Genomic DNA, 23,896 nt, shown 5'->3' with positions numbered 1-23,896 from the left:
TTATTTATAATTAACATTGCTCACTCGGAGAATCTTCTGCTGGAGGTCCTGACGGTGTAACTGAGGTTTTTATCTTTGACGAGAACATGGTTATGGGGAATTGACTGTTTTTTCTTCTGCTTCAAAATTCCCCTGTACAAGGACATAACTGAGTCAACACGACTGCTAAACTTGACAGCTTGTACTGTACTGTTGATGTCTGTCTTGTGTAAATTCTTCCTCCACATAGCAGTGAGGAGCATTGTTGTTGGCGAAGGAAGCCTCACCATACAGAGGCACGCTTCTGAGGTCGTAACGCTTTTAAAATTTTTCAAACCAACCATTGCTTGCAGAAAAGCCTTGTCTTCGAGGGGGTGAATCGTTCCTTGCAGCACTACTGCAGGCTTGAATTTCATCGGAAATTTCTTAAGCCTCTTCATCATTGTCACCGGGCTGGATTTGATCGTAAAGGGCTTTACCTTTTGTCCTGATCATGTTGGTGTATAAACTCACCGCCTTTTTTCTGCAATCCGCTATCCACAAAGCTAACATGGCTTCCATTCGAACAATCGTCTTGTGTCTTGGAGTCACCACACTTTTCGTTTCCCTATTAAAAGTTATTGAAGCGTTTTTACAGATGTTTGCTACATCCTTTTTATGTAGCACAAAAATTTGAATCCGCTTTATTGACCAAGTGTGTAACAACACACAAAGAATTTGTCTCCGGTAGTCGATGCTGCCCTGGTACGACATTCAGAAAAAAACAAACAAACAAACTAACTAGAACAAAGAACAAGACATTCAGTTAATCGGAATAATTCCATATAAGAGTTACATATGTGCATGATGTAGAGTCTTCTTCATTTAGCCAGGTGGTGTTGGCCACACCAAAGCCCCAGTCTCGCCACTTCTTGACGATACGCAGATTCGTCGCCGTCTTTGATGAGGCCGATGACTGTGGTTTCATATGCGAACTTCAGGGGTTTGACAGTTGGGTACCTCAATATGGAGTTGTGTAGAACGACAAGAGTAGCGAAGAAGAGCTTATAGTGCGCGTTGATGAGGTGGTGTCCCACAGCCTCACCTACTGTGTCCTGCTCGTCAGGAAGTTGTAGATCCACTGGGAGATGGCAGGCGAGACACTGAGCTGGAGAAGTTTGGAGTAGAGAAATTCAGGGATGATGGTGTAAATCGCAGAACTGAAGTCCACGAACAGGATCCTCACATAGGTTCCCTTGCTGTTGAGATGTTCAAGGCTGAAGTGCAGACCCATGTTGACGCCATCTTCCGCAGGCCTGTTAGCACACAAAACGTAACTTCTGCCATCTTTGATCATATCCAGAAGTTTTACTTTTTCACTGATTTAGTGTTGATTTATTATACTAAAACCATTCCCTGAGCTTAGATTCTTACTGAGTAGATAGTTACTGAGTTACTCTTATAAAACACTGACTACATAACTACAGTAGGTCCGTGGCATTAAATGATTAGGATTTTGCAGATGTGAGTTAAGTCTTTATAATCACTATAAAAATATTTCATTCTTTAGAATACACAAAAGATAATACCAAAATTTCTCAAAGTGATATCAAACTCATATTGCCATCCCTCCTTGTGGTCACATTCAGTCAATGAGATGTTATAAATTGGATGTTCTTAAATTTGCCTTCCTGAAATGTGGATGCAAGCTGTTTATTATGATATTAAATTACCAGTGACTTCCCATTTATTGAAGTGTATTCAAAAGTTTGTTCAACTTTCAATGTTTCTACAGATGCTCTTTTGGCACTTTTATGGGATCATCTTGTCCATTTTGTCTCACTAACAATTGAGACTGGTAAGTACACTCTCCTTTGTAGAAATTAGTTGCTGTAAAAAAAAGTAAATTTGTACTGGTAGTTTTTTTTTTTCTTTTCTCCCAAGTGCATCTGTAGGGTTATTAGGCCATTTTATACAAATACAATGTCTTTATAAATGCTGTTGTGGTGCCCACACTATGAGGAGAGTTCAAGTTGTAGTTCCCTCCCTACCGGTGCCACATAGAGCACTCTTGATTGGGTCTGGGGTTGCAGTCGTTCTGGAGGCGGGTGAGGAGACTACACCCTCGCCTCCTACCCGACTCACTGCCACAGTCATCAGTTTAAGTCTGACCAGATAGTTTTTTGTGCCTCTGTGAAGAGAAACAACGACTGAGGGGTCTTTCCCCCATGATGATGACTACTCTTCATCTGTCATGTGACTCTATAGTTAGAGCTTGTTTGTTTTTGCTGATGGCTTCTGTGCCCGCAGGAAGTAAGAAGGATCGACATGGCTGTGAGGTTCTGACACTGGCACTTCAAGCCCTGAAGAACATGGTCTACTCTGAATCTCTTCCTCCAGACAAAGTGCTGGTAGGAGTGTCATTGTCTATATTCTCAACTGAGGGGATGGTCTTTCAAACCCAAAGTCACACGAGCATTTAACGAGGTCTGTTGTGCAATTCCAATTGCAAATAAAAAACAAAAGAGAAATCATTCCAAAAAGCCCAAGTGCATTAAATCCACATATTTTCCAAAGTTATTTTATAATACTCAACTACTCTACTCCAACATACTTCCATACTTTCCCATGAGCAAAGCTTTGGCCTCATCTTGTATCAAATTAGGATGTTACAGGAACAGCCCCCAAATACACTGAGATTCTGTAAATAGCTACATTTTATAGCAAACATGTGATAGGTTCCACAGAAATAAATTTTCACAAATGTGAATAAGTGTATTAGTTGAAAGCAAATTTGCAAGTGCTCTGTATTTTCACCTATTTTTTCCTCCAGATTCTCTTCGAAAGCACTGTCAAAGGCATCTCCCCACGAGTTCTCGGCTCTGCCTCATACCAAGTGGGCAGGATGGATGTGCTGAATGTGAGCATAAGGCTTTCTTTTCCAGAAATGTCAATTTGGAGTCCACGACCCTTTGCTTTTTCTCCTTAGGGAACGCCAGCACTCTTCCTTATTCTGCTCCTCTTTGACAGCAGCATGCTAACGGCCTACGTCGAAGACGCCAGGCAAGCTCAGCATGTTTCTTTTAAATGATGCCATGTAGTTGTTTCACTACAGATATTAGCAGTTTGCCGACATGCAGCTTTATCTTTTAAACTCTACAACTAAACTAACTACAGTGAAGAAAATAAGTATTTGAACACTCTATCTTGCAAGTTCTCCCACTTAGAAATCATGGAGGCGTCTGAAATTTTCATCGTAGGTGCATATCCACTGTGAGAAAGATAATCTAAAAAGAAAAATCCAGAAATCACAATGTATGTTTTTTTTTTTTTTTTAACGATTTGTGTGATACAGCTGCAAAAAAGTATTTGAACACCTGTCCATCGGCTAGACTTCCGACCCTCAAAGACCTGTTAGTGTGCCTTTTGAAGTCCACCTCTACTCCATGTATTATCTTGAATCAGATGCCCTTGTGTGAGGTTGTTAGCTGCATAAAGACACCTGTCCACCACATACAATCAGTAAGACTCAAACTTGTAACATGGCCAAGACCAAAGAGCTGTCAAAAGACACCATAGACAAAATTGTACAACTCTTATTTATATTAAATGATGCGTAGCTGTCAGCACATCCGGACTGCCAGTGAGAAAGCTACCAAGGCCACACCTTCCCTGTCAAGTCCGGTAATATGGTGAACTCCTCCCTCTGCAAGTCACACACAGCTTTTGCTAAAGACCTGCAAAGGTTTCGCCAGAAAGTCTACCCAAGTATTTTTCTTTAAAGCAACTGTTACCCTCCCATCCCTATTTACAGCATAGACATTTCAGGATATTTGCAATGTTAAAAGCCCAGACTCTTTTAAAAAAGTATTTTATAGCAATGGAAACTATCATTAAAATCCAGTGCAATAATTGGAGGAGTACCATAATTTCTGGACTACAAGATGCACCTGATCATAAGCCTCACGCAGTACGTTTCTAAAGGAAAAAACAATTTGTCCATACATAGGCCGCGCCTGACTATAAGCTGCATGTACCCACATTGAAACATAAGATATTCACAAAGAAAGACGGTACACAAAGAGTTTTCAATGTTTTGATAATATACCTGATCTTTTCTTTCCAAACAGTGCCTGTGACACAGCAGTAACACAACAGCAATATGGTAGTAACACAGCACTAACAGGGCTGGGTAAAAAAACATTCCAGTAAAAGTGACTGAGATGCGGCAGCAACACGGTTCAGTCCACCTGCTTTCCTTACCTCTGAAAGCTTTTTTTCGTCTTTTTACATTGCTCCAGTTCTTATAATTGTTATTGTACAATTATTGAATATGCTTTTTATTAATAAAACCTCTACTTTGGTTTTGATGAACGCAACTATTTTATGCTGCCCATTACGATGGTACTTGGCAAATCAAGCATTTTCTGAGGTGGTGCTTGGTGTCAAAAGTGACTTGTTTTTTCGTAAAAGTGATTGTTTTCCTGCGGGTAAACATTTGTTCTTTCTGTGTTTAGGTTTTATCAGTGCCTTCAGACGCTGGTGAGCTCTAGCCTGTCGGGCCCCACCTCCCCCCTGGCATTCGCCGAGGCCGTGTTGGGTGCTGTTGGCCGCAGCGCTGCCTCAGTGCACAAGGAGCACCTGCTCAGGATTTGGAGTGTTGTGGTTGCTCAGCTCACCGACACAATCATGCAGGTACATCCCAAAAAAATTTCAAGCTAGTGGTTGTCATTGAGGTCAGCGGTGATTTATGTCAAAGCCTTGGGAGCTGTGCAGTTAACCTTTGCATATCTGTGGTCCGGCATCTGCGGTTTCACCTATTTGTGGATTTTGGGGGGGAAAGAGTGACCAAAGACATATGTTTACAGAGGCACTAAACATGCCCCAAAAATGGCATGTAAATTTAACACCACAAATAACAGATTTGAAAAACCCGCCCCATACACTTGCTGCGGGAGACCATATGCCTCGGATGCATACAGACAGAATGTACCGGTACCTTGTTCCCAAACAGTAACACGCCAGTAAAACTAATCAATCATAAAAGAAATTTGAATCCCCTTCATCTTGTTCACTCAAACTAATAAAGTGGTTGTCTTCAGTATTGGAGTTTAACAAGCCTCTACGTCTGTCACACACGATTTCAGTTTCCCTGACATTTTCATCTTGAGTTACCGCTGAAGTTGTGCTTGCTGTTTTCACCACGTAGCAGTCCAGCCTTTCGGAATCCTTGTGTGATGGTTGACTCTTTCACACTCCTCCATGTTTAAGATTCCCTGGCAGAGCACAGAAAAGGACGACCTTCACATGGGGCCAGTGTGTGTGCGTGTGCGTGTGCGTGTGTGTGTGTGTGTGTGTGTGTGTACTTGCCTGTACCTTGTGTAAACCAACCCTTGACATAACACCTTTGCTGTGAGGACATTTTTGCTTTGTGAGGACATTTCTGCTGTGAGTTCATTGTGAGGACGACCACTTCCACTGTAGCTGGAATCCTGCAACTCACATAGCTATCACTAGAGGGTTTTAGAGAGCCAGACTATCACTTTAGATTGCAAAACACTCCAACTAACATCGTTTTTTTTATATAGTTTTGTTGGACCGGTCCCATATTACTAGGCAGATTTGATTACACACGTTTGATTTTAAAATTTCTCTCAATATTATTCAAACACAGGACACTGCTGGTAACCCGTTTGTGGGTTCCGTTTAAATTTTTGATCGTAACCTGTAGGTTACGGATCAATGTTCTCTAAAATGCAATACAGTTGACTCCATTCTTTTTCTGCAATTCAATCAGGTATTTGTAATCGGACATTGAATTCTCACACATGACCACAGCTAAACTATAGTCATATAATTCCTATAGTGGTTTTTGCTTGCTTTATCGAACATCTGTTGAATGGAGTTCTGTTTGCGAAAACCATGTGGTTGTGTGGGGCCAGTGCTTGCTGTAACAGTACAGTTGGAATCTCCGTTTCTAGGTTGGTCACTTGATGAGGACCCTTTATGACCAGTTTCAGGAGAGGGTTGTGAAAATGTTTTTGCCCAATGGGACCTGACTGTACATGACTTGTTACATTGCACTTGAGAATATACTTGACACCTTCTACATAGGCCAAAATTCCCTTCAGAACCTACATATGAAAAGATAATTTTCTGTTTTATTTTTTAACAAATTAAATGTACTCAATGAATTATGACATCCATTTTCATTAAACTGAACATTTTGAAACCACGCCTTCTTACTCGGAGCTCCCATGTTTGTTTGATCACCGAGAAGTCTCGCAATATGGGCCGTGCGATATCGCGTCATCTCGCGTGTCATGAAACAACACGACATTAACCTGTTAATAACAATTGGTGAGTCATCTGGCGAAAGCCAGCAGTAAATTTCTATGTAGATCTATAAATTATTCGTTTTTGTATGTCTACTGTCAACACAAATTTTCATTGCGAATGGCCATTTGTTCGTAGTTTTTTTGGTATTACGTAACCGATGCGTAACCTACACAATCGTTCACGTCTTACGTTGAGGCCTGGACGCTGTATTGCTCATATTTTGGAGACTTATATCAGCAACATATAGTCCAGCTAAATTAAACACCGTGTGGATTTTTTAAAATTCACTATTGTAAGGTTCCCCTATTTTAAAATACAAGTGAGATGTAAGACTTGATAGCAGAATACTTTTTTAATACAACTGTAGTATTTAGTATCCATTGTTGATTTAAAAAAAATAAAATCCTTTATGCATACTTTCCCCTTTTTTTGTGACATAATTGAATTAGGAACTTGATTTTGAATATCCCTCCAATCATGATTGCAGAGAATTGGTTCTGCATCTACAGTGCCGTGAAAAACTATTTGCCCCCTCAAGATTTCAGTTTTTTTTTTTTTTGGGGGGGGGGTGAATCTCAAAAGCAAAGGTTTAAAATCATGGAACCAATTTTAATATAACTCTGAGACAACCCAAAGAAATACAAAATGGATTTTTCAAATTACATTTCAATTTGTTATAACCCTATGCTCCTAGTTGTCACCCTACTGCTCCATTTTCTTCATATCTACAAGGCTTTAAATGACATTTCTTTCTAGGGAGAAAAAAATTGTAATCAGCACCTGAAACAGAAATCAGAAATATACTGGCATCCTCATTGAAAATTGTTCTGTGCTATATACACAGTAAAAGTATGACCATTCTCCTGTGCTATATACACACCAAAAACAATCTTACAGTGAATTTATCCTAATTCTCGTGAAAATATTTTACTTCACGTACTTTTAATCATTTTGCCATTTTACACGCAAGTTTTCTGAAAAAAAAAAAAAAATCTTAGTCTTTCTCTTCTGTTTTATGTAGAGAAGTTAAACCTTTCTTAAAATAAGTACAGTAACTTTTTTCCAACAAGAAACGATGAGAAATAATTCACTGAGTAAGATTTTGTGTTTATTCAGTGACCTGAAATCACGGTTTTTGCCTTGAATTATTTTCAGGGAGGTTCTAAAGAGACATGGTAACAGAACTATAGACACACTACTGCGATATTCTCTTGACAGTAGTACAGAACTGCCAACCTAAAACTTCAATACGATTCAAAAAAAAAAAAAATTGGAAAAAAACATCTAAATATCCAGATTTAGATTTATGTTAGCTTTATTATGTCCCGGTTGAAATGTACCTGTAACTCTTGTCTCGTCTTCTTTTTCTTCATCTGTAGAGTACAATAATATAAAGGACAAATTTCAAACTCCTGAGAATAAGGCAAAGATATAATTCTCAAAATCTATCTTTACGTTTATTGACACACCAACCTCTCCACAGTGATTTTTTTGTGATGCATCTAAGGACACGTTTAATAAACATTTGAAAAATTATTAAATAGCCTCACATATCTTAAAATCGAATTCTGTGCGAGATGCTTTGGTCCAAAAAGTCACAGAAATTGAAATATTCACCCATTTGGCGTGTTTTACGTCCTCAAAATGAAAGTGGGTGGAAAAAATAGGTTTGCTGACATTAGCAACAGTTTAATTCTGCCAGAAAATCCCATGGACAATTAAAAACTTACCCTAATATGATGAAATATCGAATATATCTTACCTCGATTAGTAGTAAGTTGTTTTCATTCGTTTTTCTTACAGTTCGCCACCGAAATAGCTTTTCACAAGCTTCGTCGCTTCTGCACCAAAATATATTGTTTTACACGATGCATTCACTTCCACCAAGGAAATCAATGCACCGCAAACCTCATGTTGAAGGGAAATTTAGATAACTTGCAAATTCGTCGCTTGAGATTCAAAAATAAAATATTATCTGAAGCAAAACAAACGTATCGTTCATACCAACATCACCAACTTGAACAATCGTTCATTTTAATATAAATAAAAATGGTCATTTACATGTGAATCCATGTAGTTCTGTACCTTCCGTACTAATTGAAAGCAACGTCTCATACAGGTTCATTCCCCTCCCCCACAAATGTCTACAAACTTCCAAAAGCAGTCACAGCAACTCTCCCCTCCCCACTTTGGTTTGATGACTGCACAGAAACTAACAGGTTGCATATAACAGAAATATAGTTTGAGCCACGTACTGAACCTAGTTTAGATTAGACTGATTGTGGTGTTTAGTACCTTTTTTTTTTTTTTTTTTTTTTTAAATTTCCAACATTTTATAGTCCTAGAGTCTGAGCTGAAAAGGGGAAAATATTGTTTGGTCAATCTGGTGCTTCCACCACATCATAAATTATTGCCCCCACGCCCACCGCACGGTATACCTTTGTTTTCCATACCACGTAAATAAATTTTTTAATAAAATTTTTTTTGCTTTGGATCAATGTTAAGGTTAAAATACATTAAAGTGAACACTGTTCATGTATATAAAGTCACTCTTAACAGGACATCACAGATCTCAAGCTGACCTATTCTATCTACAAAGGTAAAACTAAGCTATTTAGCTTGCAAATAAGTAGTTATATTTGAAGTACGAGTATTTATGCTACAGGTGGCACAGTGAAGCAGCCGTAAAGCGCTGGCCTCACAGTTCTGAGGGCCATGGTTCAGATCCTGGCTCGCTTTATGTGGAGTCTGCATGTTCTCCCCGTCAGACTGATTGGTCGATAGGACTTGCCTTCACTGATAGGTTTCCCTGGTTTGGGAAGCAGGATGACACGGCCCCGTTTTCATGTGGTTGGAATGTCCAGGGTGGCCAATGAAAGGTTGTAGATGTCTGTGAGGTATTGGATAGCCTTCGGTCCAAGGTGTTTCAAAATCACCGGGCATATCCCATCAAGCCCCAGCGCCTTGGAGTTTTTGGACGCTTTGATGGCCGCTCCGACTTGTGCTGCTGTGAAGTGAGGATGGTTTTCGCACGGCATTCCATGGAGGGAGTGCAACGTAGATCGAATGGAACGGTTGGAAGGTGGATGTTCAACGAATTATCGGTTGAAACGTTGACATGCGTCCCGGTTGTTTTTTTTGATTGGACCTCGTTAAATTAAATGGTAGCGTTGTCTGGCTGTTTGGTGGGATTGCTCAAGCTTTGATGGTAGGCCAGAGCTTTTTTTGGCCCCTGGAGGCTGGATTTTTCGATATGTTCAATCCACAGATTTTCATGGTGAGGAAATGTTTTTCACGTCGACAGGGGCATCCTCCAGGTTGGCTTTCATGAAAGCCGTAAAATCATCCCATTTCGCTTTTTTAAAGTTAGGGTAGGTGCGTTTTTCCGACTTGACGAATTCCGCTGATCTTTCGAGCGCAAACGTTATAGGGAGATAATCGGAGGCTAGTGAAGTCTCGACTGACCACAAGCAGCTGGCTAAGTGGTTGGAGCTCACGAGACGAATGTCGAGTGGCGGAGCTATCGTTGATGAGTCGTTTTCGTCAATAAGTTCCTCACCACAATAGTCACTGGGGATGTGGGGGTCCCACGCCGGGAAGTGACTGTTCAGCCAAGGACCAGGGTCTAGATGCCGGCGAGTAGGTGGCCGATTGACACAGAGTAGCCAGGCGGACAGGAAGATGCCCGCGTAATGTAAAAGTTGAAAATGGCTACTTTGGACAACCCGGACGGCCAGACACTGTTGTTCGATAACTGGGTCGTTTGTGGGTGGTGGCTGTACGACATGATAGTTCACGCTACGATGGATGATAAACGCCAGGCCTCCTCCAGCGTTCTGGTTGCGGTCGTTTCTTAGAATGGTATAGTCGCCAATCTTGTGTAGATTTGACCGCTGTGTTGGCTTGGTTTCTTGGACAGGGGCAAGGAGGATGTCGTTCTGCGACATATCTGCTATTTCCGGGGCCTTGGACGCTAGGCCATTGCACTTTAATTGCAGGATGCAGAAGGCGGATGGAACTTGTCGGTTTGGCAGTTTGCGGCGGGTGGTGGATGAGTGGCGCAACATGGCGCTACGTAGCAGACAGCCCAGTCCCGACTTGAGCTTAATTGCAAGCATCGAGTGAGGTGGCACCAACTGTTGCACTTGGTCTACCGAACAGATGTCATGTTTCCATGGATCGGTTTTGAGCAGATGCAGCAGAGCCAGGATGGGCCCGGGGTTGACCTCAATGCTGGCACCTATTAGCAGGATGCGGAGCAGCACGGCCGGCGTGGGCCATTCCGGGTGCCAAAAAATGGTTGACCATTCGTACTTGGGGGTTCGAGACTTTGGGCGACTCCAGGGGTGGAGAGGCGTGGTGCAGGCACATAGAGCCATCATGAATGAGCACCATAAACAAAAATATTAAGTCTCCTGGAGACACCCCACCTCCAAGCACTATCACCAACTTGATCATGTTTTCATACTTTCCGGGCAACCATGAGTCGAGCTCACCTGTGTGGTGTTATAATTTCGAGAGAATAACTACATTACCCGGCATGCTCAGTAGCTGGATATATAGTATATAGAGGATACGGAAGTCGCCTGGTTAACGGTACATGGTCGACAAGTTGTGAGTAAAGATTGAATCCTTGAAATACGCCTCGTCTATTTGTTTTACAAGATAAGACAACAACACGCAGCTACCAAAGCACTGACTGCAATATTGACCACTTATTAGTGTGCAGCAAGGAGGACGTGAGAGACGGGCTAGTTACAGTCTCCAAACACGTTCTGAACCAACAATCCAACACCCAACAAAAAAATGTAACTGTTTAGTTGCCATTATGATAGCAGACTCAATCCCCTACATGCCTCTGTCAGGGTGTTTTCTTCACCGGAGTGAGACATTAGGGTTCTAAATAACACGACCCCCTTTGTAACCGGACTACAGTGACTTTGACAGTGGGAATGAGAACAGTTATCTTACAAATAGCCAATAAAACACATCAGTATTAACAATGGTTTCAAAATCAATAACCTTCTTACAATGAGACAAATTAACTCAAGTATTCCTTTCTGCTATTTTTAAAGCTGTTGGCATGTTTGGTTGGAAAGAGTTCTATCCATTTTGAAAAGGCATCTATAATGACCAAACCCTTTTTTTTCCTTCACTTTGAATTCAATAGACTCATGGATAATTTTTAAACAGATATTTTGGTGTAAGGAACCGTCCTCTACATTGGCTCAAATCACCTTGTGTGTCTTGCACATGTCAAGCATGTTCTACAAAAAATGTTTTTTTGAATAAAAATTGAAGCTATAAATTGTAAAATGTTGATTGTATAGACTCATATCCCTCCTGTTTGAGATGTGACAAAATCATAGCTCAAAATGGCTGCCTATTTATAGGATATGTTTGTTGTTTGGTCATACATAGATGTCGTTTTAATATGTTGCCCATATCGTCTTAATCTGTCTTTTATCTAAATTTTGTCATTTATCTTTTTTTTCAATACACCTTCCTTTAGTATTCTATCAGCAAAAGCATTTCTCAATGAAATCATATCTTTGTTTGATGTATGTGTGAGGCATTTGCATACAGTAACAATTTTTTTGGCATTTGCATTGCAATAATTAAATCACTACGCTGAGTCTCTATGTTGCACTAAAACTGAGGTCATAAAATGACCTTTACAATCTAGTATCTACATAAAGGATTTGCTATAATCTGACACTAGTTCCTTCTTTATCTCACAAAGATTTTTCTGATTCTTCTGTCTATTTTAACAATGTCACTTTGAGGTCTTCCTCATACATTAATTTGGACAAAGGCGCAGTTATTGCTGAATAGTTTTTGTGGTTTTAGTACATTAAGTACAATTTTTTTCAATCATCTAAAATTGTTCTTCCTGCGCTAAAAGGTTGTCCTAAGCTCTTGTTGTTAACTTGTTCTTGCTAACGTTGTGTCCCTCCTGTGCTAAATGTTTTAACAGTACTATTGTATCACTTTGCAAGTTTCCTTGTGGGGTCATGCAAGCAAAACAGCATCTTCGTGAAGTAGAATTTAATTGCCACTTCATAGTTAAAATGTGGACATACTAGCTGTCATAACTTGTGAATAAATTATTGGCCTTTCACAGTATACTTGAGGTAATCTGGTAAATGTGTATTTTTCCCTTCAAATGCAAATGCAACTCAATCGATTACTGTAAAAACGTTTTTATCTTGTCTTAATTAATTCAGCAATGTGTATGTTTGTCTGGGACACAAGGTGCTCGCTGTGTTAACAGCAGCATTTACTGCTTTGAGGTCTTGAGCCGTTCTCCAACCTTTTGATGGGGTGCCTTTTTTTTTTCTCAAAATTTGTGTTGCAGGGAGAGTCTGGACATTCAATTATTACCCCTGCACTATCTAATGACTCAATAACTGTCTTTATGCCGTCTAATGCATCTGGTTTTAATGAATATTGTTTCATAAATAGCCTATATTCTGTTTTCGGTCTAATTTGTACAGGTTGCGTTCCCCTAATGAGTCCCACATCTGGTAGTCCTATTGCATATGCAGACTTCTTTCAAAAATGTTTTTCCTCTTGCTCTGTTAAGAGGTAAGAGTTGATACTGCGTCACTTTTGATGAAGGTGATGGTCTGCACTAACCTCTACTTTTCAATTTTTCTCCATCTAGTTTCAAATTAGTTGCTGTTTGGTCTCTTTTGACGAAACCTCACAACCACTCTGAGTGTGTGTCATATGGTTTAAACAGTGACACATGTGGCAGCATTAAACCTCTGTCTCCCAAGCCCCGTGGGAGTCTGAACCTTGTGGCTGCCGTCTCCAGGTTATCTGTGTGCATATAATCAACCATTTATTTTTTTCTTTTTTCTGGGGTGTATTTGTTGTTTGTTCTCGTAATGAAAATCCTCTACACTAAATAGTCAGGTCGCACCATTTTGTGTGTCTGGGTTGATTATTTGGATCCTTGGTTACAAGTCACCTAACTTGGTGACAAGTTGGTCATTCGTGCAGCAGTCTGCGCGGGAGATTGTAGTCCTCCCAGTCTTTATGACCATTTCAAGTCAGTTCCGTCTGATCAAGTCATTCTGTGTGGTGGTGCAAGTCAGGGTAGAGGGGTGTGGTTGGTTTTTCTCTATTCATTATTGTGTTCTTTCCATTTTCTGCCTCCTTCCTCTCATGTAACCACCATTAGGTATCGTCATTTTTAGTAAGGTCACCTGTATTTCTACAATCTGTCATTTTTCAACTGAAATATTTTTAGTGAATTAAGTTGGCCAGCGGAATTTTATTTTGTTATATATTTCTGTAAATATTTTGTCTTATCTGGGCTTTGTGCTTCAACAAATTTGTAATCCCTGCAAGTTAAGTTGTCCCTTTCCTTTTGTTTATTAATATTTTACCCCATTTTGCGAATTTGGAGCCAACACACTACACCTAGTGTGTACTACGGTTGGCGTTTTTGTATTAGACAAGGTGACTGTTAAATACTCTTGCTTGGTATTCCTCTGGCTTCTACCCAGAAGGGCGGATGAATCTTGCCTTTGCATCCAAACAAGTCGTCACTTCCTATCCTGCCTCTCAAACACTCATTTACACAATCACACACGGTTTATACTGCAGTTTTATTAGATGTTATTTTATACAGAATGCATTTTCCACGGAATTTAAGTACGTACACGAGTCCGGCCTCGTTACATGGAATTTAACTTTAACCTATACAGACGAGTCCGCCCTCATAACGGTCCACGGAATTTAAGTGCACATGAGTCCACTCTCGTTTACCTTTTAATGTACAGACGAGTCCGCCCTCGTTACGCGGAATTTAACTGTGCTTCCTACATGTTACGTTCGTGTAGACTGCGATGCACCTTTGCGCAGATTTCCCGTCGACAATCACTCCTTGTAAGAAAATTGTTCTTACGAAGACGTCTTCTTGTCAGTTGGATTTCCGTCAACCCTCAGATCCCAGTTAGAGAGTTCGAGGACCAGTCCCTTAATGGGTCTGTGTTGCCGTGGCCACGGTCTTCCTGGAGGTCGACTCTGAAGCTGGGATCCTTGGGTATCTTGGAATGCGGCTCAAAGGACCAAGAAAATGTTAGGTTTATCACCTAACTTGCTTGAATAGTTGCACAAATAACGTACAAGAAGTCGTCTTTCTTCTGATCAGGAGGACATGAGAGACAGGCCAGTTACAGTCTCCAAACACGTTCTGAAGCAGCCTCTCGTACTTTTTATTTTATTGTTTTTTTATTAGAAAACAATGTCAAAAGGAGGGGTGAATAGATGAAATGAACAAAGGTACAGTTTTGGTGATGATGTGGCACATTCTTTGGTTATGATGGAGTTGTCCTTGGCCACTTGTTGGAAGATATTGTTGCATCTGTGTGTAGGAGCTCGTCCTGTGAACAAGCCTCTTCGAAGCAAGGATGATACTTTGGCTTTGTTGCAAGTGCATAATAAATATATTAACGATAACTAACACCGAGTGACGTTTACCTTCATACTTAGGAAGGTCACACGCGTTTGCAATTCATAACACTCATCACGCATGATGTGTTGATGCACAATCTCAATTTTCAGGCCTCTATCTCAATACGTTCATGAAATATTGAGAATTACGCTTAAAAAAGGCTTTAGTGGCGGTGACCTTTCGTACTTGGCAAGGTCACATGCGTTTGTAATTTGGAACACTCATCGTGCCTGATGTGTCGATGCACAATCTCAATTTTATAGCCCCTAGCTCAATGCGTTCATGATATATTGAGAATTAGGCTTAAAAACAGACCCAGTGACGTTGACCTTCATAATCAGGAAGGTCACACGCGATCGCAATTCGGAACACTCATTGCACATGTGTCGATGCACAATCTCCACTTTCAGGCTTCTCGCTCAATATGTTCATGAGATATTGAGAATTATGCTTAAAAAAAGGGCCTTAGTGGCGGTGACCTTTCATGGCGGTGACCTTTCATACTTGGCAAGGTCACATACATTTGCAATTTGGAACACTCATTGCACATGATGTGTCTTGGGACAATCTCAATTTTCTGGCCTCTAGCTCAATGCACTCATGTCTTCGTGCAAACACAGTCTGGTTAAGCTTCGGCCGCGAGCCGGCAAGAAAGCGACACATTTGTGCAGTCCGATCATCGCTGAATATCGCTCAACAGAGAATAAATGTCAATCGTTCACACGTAGCAATGTTATGCTAGCGAAGAACGTCTCATTCATTTCTACGAGACGTGTATTGAAAATCAAATATAGGGCATATGTTCATGCAAACACAGTCTGGTTAAGCTTCGGCCGCGAGCCGGCAAGAAAGCAACACGTTTGTGCAGTCCGATCATCGCTAAATATCACTCAACAAACAATAAGTGTGTCAATCGTTCACACGTAGCAATGTTATGCTAGCGAAGAACGTCTCATTCATTTATACGAGACGTGTATTGAAAATAAAATATAGGGCATATCTTCGTGCAAACATATCTGTTCCGGTTGATATTAGATGGATTTAGTTGATGATGCGGTCTTCCACAAAGTTTGATCCATCGCAGGCATATTTCGTACTGGGTCTTCGGTTTTGGAAAGGGTACAAATCGAACTCCACCATCTAGCCTTTCAGGATACCTGTCGTCACTATTGCAAAGTCCGTGACTACACCTCTTAACCATATCTATTGTTAAAGAACCCAAATACGCGATAAAACGCTAACAAAACCTATACTGGACCATGCAATGTTGTCTGAGAAAATGGCGGGAGCAAAAAGGGGTGTGGTTTATGCAGATCTCTGGCCTCTGATTGGTCAGTGACGCGGATTGCGCAATATCCACGGAGGGGTCAATTCTATGAGGCTTTGAGGTCACATAACTGAAACAGCCAATGAGAAAATTCCCTGGCCTTGACCAATCAGAAAATTTGATTAAATTTCACCTGTAGTACCCAAAAGCGCCACAGGGGACATGTGTGTACTCATAGGTTCTGAGGTTTCTCGCTCTCTGAGGATATTCTCTGAAACTTTTACAGAGCATTTATTAGGACTAATGGAGCTCATTTAAGCATTATCTTTGTGAGGACCAGCAGAAATGTCCTCACAAAGCGAAATGTCCTGACAGCATAGGTGTTTTGCCAAGGGTTGATCCACACAAGGATAGCAATACAAGTGCGTGCGCACACACACACACACACACACACACACACACACACACACACACGTCCCGCATGTAGGGCTCAGAGTAGTCAGACTCCACGTCATTCCCGTCCGGAAAACCATCAGAATATTCGACATTATTGACAGCCCCAGGTTCAAATCTGTATGGACCTATTTTTCTGTCTTCCTGATCAACCGATATTTCTATTTCTTCATCAGATGAGGATAAATCCAAGAAATTAGCGCTGACAATAACTGTAGGAACATAACTGAGCACATGACATGTCACATCGCACACATAGGTTATGTGACTCGCCAAAATCTCAGCGATCGGGAACATTCAAAATTGCTTATATAAACCTTAAATCATATCTGATGAAAATCTTTATTTTAAAGTTACAGTACCAATGACATGACCTACCTGATATATTATTTTCAACGTGTGGACTTCCCCTTTCAGTATATATTTTGGTACATGTCAAACAAGTTACCACTAAACCAAAAAGACCCAGCATTCAGGGCATACACATTATGATTGTCAACATGGTCCTTGAAAAGGAAAGTATTCAATAGCATCCACTTCCAAAAAAGGCCGGTTTAATTTGTTAAAAACTTGCTCAGAGTGGTAGCCTCCCTCATTGATGATGTTAGGAAACTTTTCCTCCATGGAAAGATTTGCAGCACCATACAGAGGCACGCTTCAGAGGCTGTATTGTTTTAAAAAATTTTCAAACCATTTTTTGCTGGGCGAAAGCCTTGTCCTCGTGTGAACAAATCACAATGCAGCCTGCATTTTCACAATCCTCTTATCACCTGGAGTTACCACTTTTTGCTTCCCTATGAAGTTTTTTGCAGCAGTTTTACATATATTTGCTTCATCTTTCTTGACGGACTGCACTGCAGATAATAATGGCGTGCCACAGATGCATAACAACCCTCTGATCATATCCACTTTTTCTTTTCTTCTTTTTCTTTTGGCTTGTCCCGTTAGCGGTCACCACAGCGTGTCATCTTTTCCATATCTCCTGCATCCTTCTCTCTTAACACCCACTGTCTCCATGTCCTCCCTCACAACATCCATCAACCTTTTCTTTGGTCTTCCTCTCGCTCTTTTACCTGGCAGCTTCATCCTCAGCACCCTTCTACCAATATACTCACTCACCTCTGAACGTGTCATCATCTTCCTCTTGGATGCTGCAGAGGAAGTGTTCGCAGGGGCACAAAGCTTAGGTGGTATTGTAACTACTTAATCAAGAGTTATGTCTAAAAAAGGAAGCGCTTAAACAAAAGTTATCGTGACCATAACCCTAATGTACAGTATGTATGCGAGACAGTCAACAGCATGGACAAGAGTGGCTCGACAAAGGAAAGGGTGGGACAAGGGAACAAGGGAAGTTCTTGGGTGAGGCTTCGATGATGCGCAATCAGTCTGCTCATGGGATAAAGCCACTCGTGCTCTCGTCGGTCGATGTTGCGCCGGAAACCAGTCATGCACCTTGTATCAATGCATCTTTTTGAAATAAGACGATATGGCTGTATTTTTTTTTTCTTCACACCTATTTATTTATTGGGGGGGGTTAAAAACCCACAAAACACTGACGCCGCAAAACGTGAAGCGCGAAGTGGCTCGGGAACCCTGTATTTGTATTTTAGTGTATTTTTTTTAGAATTACTGAGCATGGCTCTAACCTACTTAAGGAAAATTAAGGGCGTTGAGCCCAAGCAGGCATAGGCTCTGCCATTGCAGTATCTATTCATATGTAATACGTAAATGTAAACATAAACATTTTAAATCTTATTACAGACAAATGAGGTCAACCAAGGGGATGCCTTGGAGCATAACTTTAATGCGATGCATGTAGCCCTGATGTTCCCTGTCACTCACCTGTTGGGTGGCTGGCCTCAGCAACAGGTAAGCGTGGGCAAACAATCACAAAGTCTGCTTTAAGAGAGTCATAAAGTTAGACACTGTCCTTTACAGGCCGCTCAGAAGTCCATGTTGTCTACTTGGTCAAAACTGTACAAGGTCTTCGCACGCTGTTCGGCACTTGTAGTTACTGCCGAGGAGAACGTCTGCTGTGAGGAGCTGTGCGTCAAAATGGCAGCCACTGTGGATCGGAATTTTCTTACAGTAAGACAAGTTTTTTTTCTTTTCACCAAAATCACATTTTATGGATGGAAATGATAAAAATTAAATTTCTTCAATATGCAGGGATGACAATTTTCCGCAGATTCATAGAATTCCAAGTTTTTTCAGATTGAATTGTCATTTTTGTGAAACTGTAAATCCGTTGAGAAAATTGTGTGTGTGTTGGGTACGGCTTGACGCGGGCCGAGGCTGTGATCAAGACCGGTCGGCAGCATCTATTGACAATGCTCGTCGTGAAATTGCATTGCTATCTGTTTGCATTAAATTTGGTGTTTATAATAACGACAACATTCCCATTTCCGGCAGCATTTTGGCAGTATTTCGTCTGTATTTTCGCTCTGTTAAAATTTCATAGAGGAGCATTCTGTTTACTACGGCATAGTTATAACTTATATGCATACGTGCGCATATGTTATCAAGCATTCTTCATGTTTGCCAATGTGGTGAAAGTCTTGGATTAAAAAGATGAAGACCGTGCCAGGGAAATAGATCAAAATCACGGGCTAAAAAACTGTTTCAGATGGGCATGACTTGAAAAAAGTGTAACCCTGCAGATAGGACCGAAAACTGTATCAACCAGGGATGAGAATTTTCCGCCGATCGGCAGATTTCCAACTTTTTCAGACCAAAATGACCATTCTCGAGATAAGCGCAAATCCGTTGAGAAAATTTCAGGGGGGGTAGGGGTAGGGTATCGTGCGCCTGCCTCTCGGTGGTGGGCTTGTGGGGGAAAAAAATGCTTCACACCAACACTGTCCGACAGTAGTTGCATATCTTAAACGACAGTGCCATGTAAAAGTATTGTCCCCCTATGCCATATCCTTTTTTTATTTTTGCATAGTTTCCCCAGTTACGATTATCAACCAACTGTAAATAGACACAAATCAAGTAGATAAACTTAAAAGGCTGTTTTTTAAGTATTTCATTTATTAAGGAAATAAAACGAATCCGTTACCTCTCCCTGTGTGTGTGTGTGTGTGTGTGTGTGGTGTGTGGGGGGGTGGGGGTGGAATAATTATACCCTTGTTAAATCATGAGTTTTTGGTTAATTTTCACAGATCAAAGCCAAGCTTGATTACCTCAAGACCCGTTTAACCAAGAAATCATTATTTAGTCCTGACAAAATCAAGTCAGACAAACGATCTAAAAAAACCTGCAACAGAATTAGTCTATTCAAATAAATTCCAGAAGAGTTGAGGAATAATTAAAATTTATCAGTCTGCAAAGGTTTACAAAAAGAGGACCACAGATGCATTATTTGCCTTGAGGATGCTAATTGAAAAGTACAGAGAAGGTCAGAAGGAGCTACATAGTCTTTGTGGATCTATAGAAAGCCTATGACAAAGTACCAAGAGAGGAGCTGTGGTACTACATGCGCAAGTCTGGTGTGGCGGAGAAATACGTTAGAATAGTACAGGACATGTATGAGGGCAGAAGAACAGGGGTGAGGTGTGCAGTAAGTGTGACAGAGGAATTTAAGGTGGAGGTGGGACTGCATCAGGGATCAGCTCTGAGCCCCTTCCTGTTTGCTGTGGTAATGGATAGGCTGACAGATGAGGTTAGAGTGAAATCTCCTTGGACCATGATCTTCTTTTCCTTTCGGCTTGTCCCGTTAGGGGTCGCCACAGCGTGTCATTTTTTGCCATCTTAGCCTATCTCCTGCATCTTCCTCTCTAACCCCAACTGCCCTCATGTCTTCCCTCACCACATCCATAAACCTTCTCTTTGGTCTTCCTCTCACCCTTTTGCCTGGCAGCTCCATCCTCAGCACCCTACCACCAATATACTCACTCCCTCTCCTCCAAACCATCAAAGTCTGCTCTCTCGAACCTTGTCAGCAAAACATCCAACTTTGGCTGTCCCTCTAATGAGCTCATTTCTAATCCTATCCAACCTGCTCACTCCGAGTGAGAACCTCAACATCTTCATTTCTGCCACCTCCAGTTCTGCTTCCTGTTGTTTCTTCAGTGCCACCGTCCCTAATCCGTACATCATGGCCGGCCTCACCACTGTTTTGTAAACTTTGCCCTTCATCCGAGCAGAGACTCTTCTATCACATAACACACCAGACACGTTTCGCCACCTGTTCCAACCTGCTTGGACCCATTTCTTCACTTCCTTACCACACTCACCATTGCTCTGGATTGTTGACCCTAAATATTTGAAGTCCTCCACCCTCGCTATCTCTTCTCCCTGTAGCCTCACTCTTCCCTCTCTACTTTTCTCATTCACGCACATGTATTCTGTTTTACTTCGGCTAATCTTCATTCCTCTCCTTTCCAGTGCATGTCTCTATCTTTCGAATTGTTCCTCTGCATGCTCCCTGCTTTCACTGCATATCACAATGTCATCTGCGAACAGACCGAAAGGAAAAGAAGAAGATATCATGGTCCAAGGAGATTTCACTCTAACCTCATCTGTCAGCCTATCCATTACCACAGCAAACAGGAAGGGGCTCAGAGCTGATCCCTGATGCAGTCTCACCTCCACCTTAAATTCCTCTGTCACACCTAAGGCACACCTCACCATTGTTCTGCTGCCATCATACATGTCCTGTACTATTTTAACATACTTCTCTGCCACACCAGACTTACGCATGCAGTACCATAGTTGCTCTCTTGGTACTCTGTCATAGGCTTTCTCTAGATCCACAAAGACACAATGTAGCTCCTTCTGACCTTCTCTGTACTTTTCCACTAGCATCCTCAAGGCAAGTGCATCCGTGGTACTCTTTCTAGGCATGAAACCATACTGTTGCTCGCAGATACTTACTTCTGTCCTGAGTCTAGCCTCTACTACTCTTTCCCATAACTTCATTGTGTGGCTCATCAACTTTATTCCTCTATAGTTCCCACAGCTCTGAAAATCCCCTTTGTTCTTAAAAATGGGAACTAGAACACTTTTCCTCCATTCTTCAGGCATCTTTTTGACCGCTAGTATTCTGTTGAACAAGTTGGTCAAAAACTCCACAGCCATCTCTCCAAATTGCTTCCATACCTCTACCGGTATGTCATCAGGACCAACTGCCTTTCCATTTTTCATCCTTTGTAGTGCCTTTCTGACTTCCCCATTAGTAATCATTGCCACTTCCTGGTCCTTCACACTTGCCTCTTCAACTCTTCCTTCTCTCTCATTTTCCTCATTCATCAACTTCTCAAAGTACTCTTTCCATCTATTTAGCACACTACTGGCACCAGTCAACACATTTCCATCTCTATCCTTAATCACCCTTACCTGCTGCACATCCTTCCCATCTCTATCCCTCTGTCTGGCCAACCTGTAGAGATCCTTTTCTCCTTGACCATGATATTCACAGATATTGTTAAATACAGTGAAAGTAGGGAGCAGTTGGAGGAACTATTAAAAAGATTGAGTCATGCACTGAAAAGGAGAGGAATGAAGATTACCAGAAGTAAAACAGAATATATATGTGTGAATGAGAGGGGTAGAGGGGGAAGGTTAAAGTTAGAGGGAGAAGAGATAGCGAGGGTGGATGACTTCAAATATGTGGGGTCAACAATCCAGAGCAATGGCGAGTGTGGTAAAGAAGTGAAGAAATGGGTCCAATCAGGTTGGAATTGCTGGCGGAAGGTCTCTTCTGTGTTATGTGACAGAAGAGCCTCTCTCTAGGATGAAGGGCAAAGTTTATAAAACAGTGGTGAGGCCGGCTATGATGTACGAATTCAAGACTGTGGCACTAAAGAAACAACAGGAAGCAGAACTGGAGGTGGCAGAATTGAAGATGTTGAGGTTCTCGCTCGTGAGCAGGTTGGATAGGATTAGAACTGAGCTCATTAGAGGGACACCTTAAGTTGGATGTTTTGGAGACAAAGTTAGAGAGAGCAGACTTCTATGGTTTGGACATGTCCAGAGGCGAGAGAGTGAGTATATTGGTAGAAGGGTGCTGAGGATGGAGCTGCCAGGCAAAAAGAGTGTGAGGAAGACCAAAGAAAAGGTTGATGGATGTTGTGAGGGAAAGCATGAGGACACTGGGTGTTCGAGAGGAAGATGAACGAGATAGGTTTAGATGGGAAACGATGACACTGTGTGGCGACCCCTAAAGGGACAAGCTGAAAGGAAAAGAAGAAAAAAGGTTTACAAAAAGCCATTCATAAATTAGGATTTAGGATACCAGCGAACAATAGGGAGAGTCATCACCCTCACATGAAATCATGGAACATTAGTGAACCTTCTCAGCAATAGCTGGCCTACATAGCTTACCCAAAGAGAACAGCAATGACTCATCCAGGAGTCCACAAAGAAACTCTTCTGGAACTGCAGGCCTCCCTCGTCTTAGTAAAGGTTAGAGTTCATGATGCAACAATAAGGAAGAGACTGGGCAAAAATGGCATCCATGGCAGAGTTCCAAGGTGTAAGGCACCGCTGACCAAAAAAGAACATAATGGCTTGTCTTATTTTTGTTAAAAAAAAAAAAAAAGTCTTTTATTGACAAGTTGAAAGTGGAGCTCTCTGGTAGGTCGATGTCTCGTGACATCTGGACAAAATGTAGTACGGCATTTCAGTAAAAAAAAAAAAAAATCATACCAACAGCTCTTGTCCATAGGTGAGGTTGGGAACGTAGATCGACTGGTAAATTGAGAGATAAGCCTTTCGACTGAGCTCCCTCTTTACCACAGTGGACCAATACAAAATCCGCATCACTGCAGACCAATCCACCTCTCGATCTCCCAGTCCATTCTTCCCTAACTCGAGAACAATATCCCAAGATACTAGAACGTTTCCACTTGGGGCAAGATCTCATCCGTGACCCAGAGAAGGCACCCCACCCTTTTCTGCCTGAGGACCATGATCTCAGATTTGGAGGTACTGCAACTCTGCTGCGAACTGCCCTAATGAGCGTTGGAGGTCACTGCTTGATGAAGCCAACAGAAGAACCACATCATCTGCAAAGAGCAGAGATGCAATGCTGAGGCCACCTAACTGGACACCTCTGCACCTAGGCTGCATCTAGAGACTCGGTCCATAAAAGTTATCAACAAAATCATTGACAAAGGCCAGCCTTGGTGACATCCAACTCTCACCAGAAATGAGTCAGACTCAAACTCTTGACACCGGTCCTACAAGAGCTGTTCAGCCCGTATCAGGGACTTGTACCCCGAACTTCCAAAGGACCCCCCCACTCCCACACACAGGACATGCTGAGGTACATGATTAAACACTTCCAAATCCACAAAACCCATGTAGACTGGTTGGGCGAACTCCAGTGCATCCCCGAAGATCCTGCCAAGTGTGTAGAGCTGTTCCATGACATGACGAAAATCACATTGCTCCTCCTGAATCTGAGA

At 41.6% G+C, this 23,896-nt stretch overlaps 1 protein-coding gene across 1 annotated transcript in view; it reads left to right on the top strand.

The window, feature by feature from the left end:
- Positions 1-23,896, top strand: part of rif1 (replication timing regulatory factor 1) — a 54,535-nt gene that overhangs the window by 14,629 nt on the left and 16,010 nt on the right. The window contains exons 14-20 of the mRNA XM_061841096.1: positions 1,754-1,816; positions 2,269-2,369; positions 2,792-2,878; positions 2,948-3,021; positions 4,476-4,653; positions 18,246-18,353; positions 18,423-18,572. Of these exons, the coding sequence (XP_061697080.1) occupies positions 1,754-1,816; positions 2,269-2,369; positions 2,792-2,878; positions 2,948-3,021; positions 4,476-4,653; positions 18,246-18,353; positions 18,423-18,572 (761 nt within the window). The remainder of the gene's footprint in view (positions 1-1,753; positions 1,817-2,268; positions 2,370-2,791; positions 2,879-2,947; positions 3,022-4,475; positions 4,654-18,245; positions 18,354-18,422; positions 18,573-23,896) is intronic.

Source organism: Syngnathoides biaculeatus, chromosome 14 (genome assembly GCF_019802595.1).
Source record: "Syngnathoides biaculeatus isolate LvHL_M chromosome 14, ASM1980259v1, whole genome shotgun sequence".
In the NCBI taxonomy this organism is placed as follows: domain Eukaryota; kingdom Metazoa; phylum Chordata; class Actinopteri; order Syngnathiformes; family Syngnathidae; genus Syngnathoides; species Syngnathoides biaculeatus.
The sequence above is the reverse complement of the archived record's forward strand: the minus strand, read 5'-3'. Positions and strand labels throughout refer to the sequence as shown.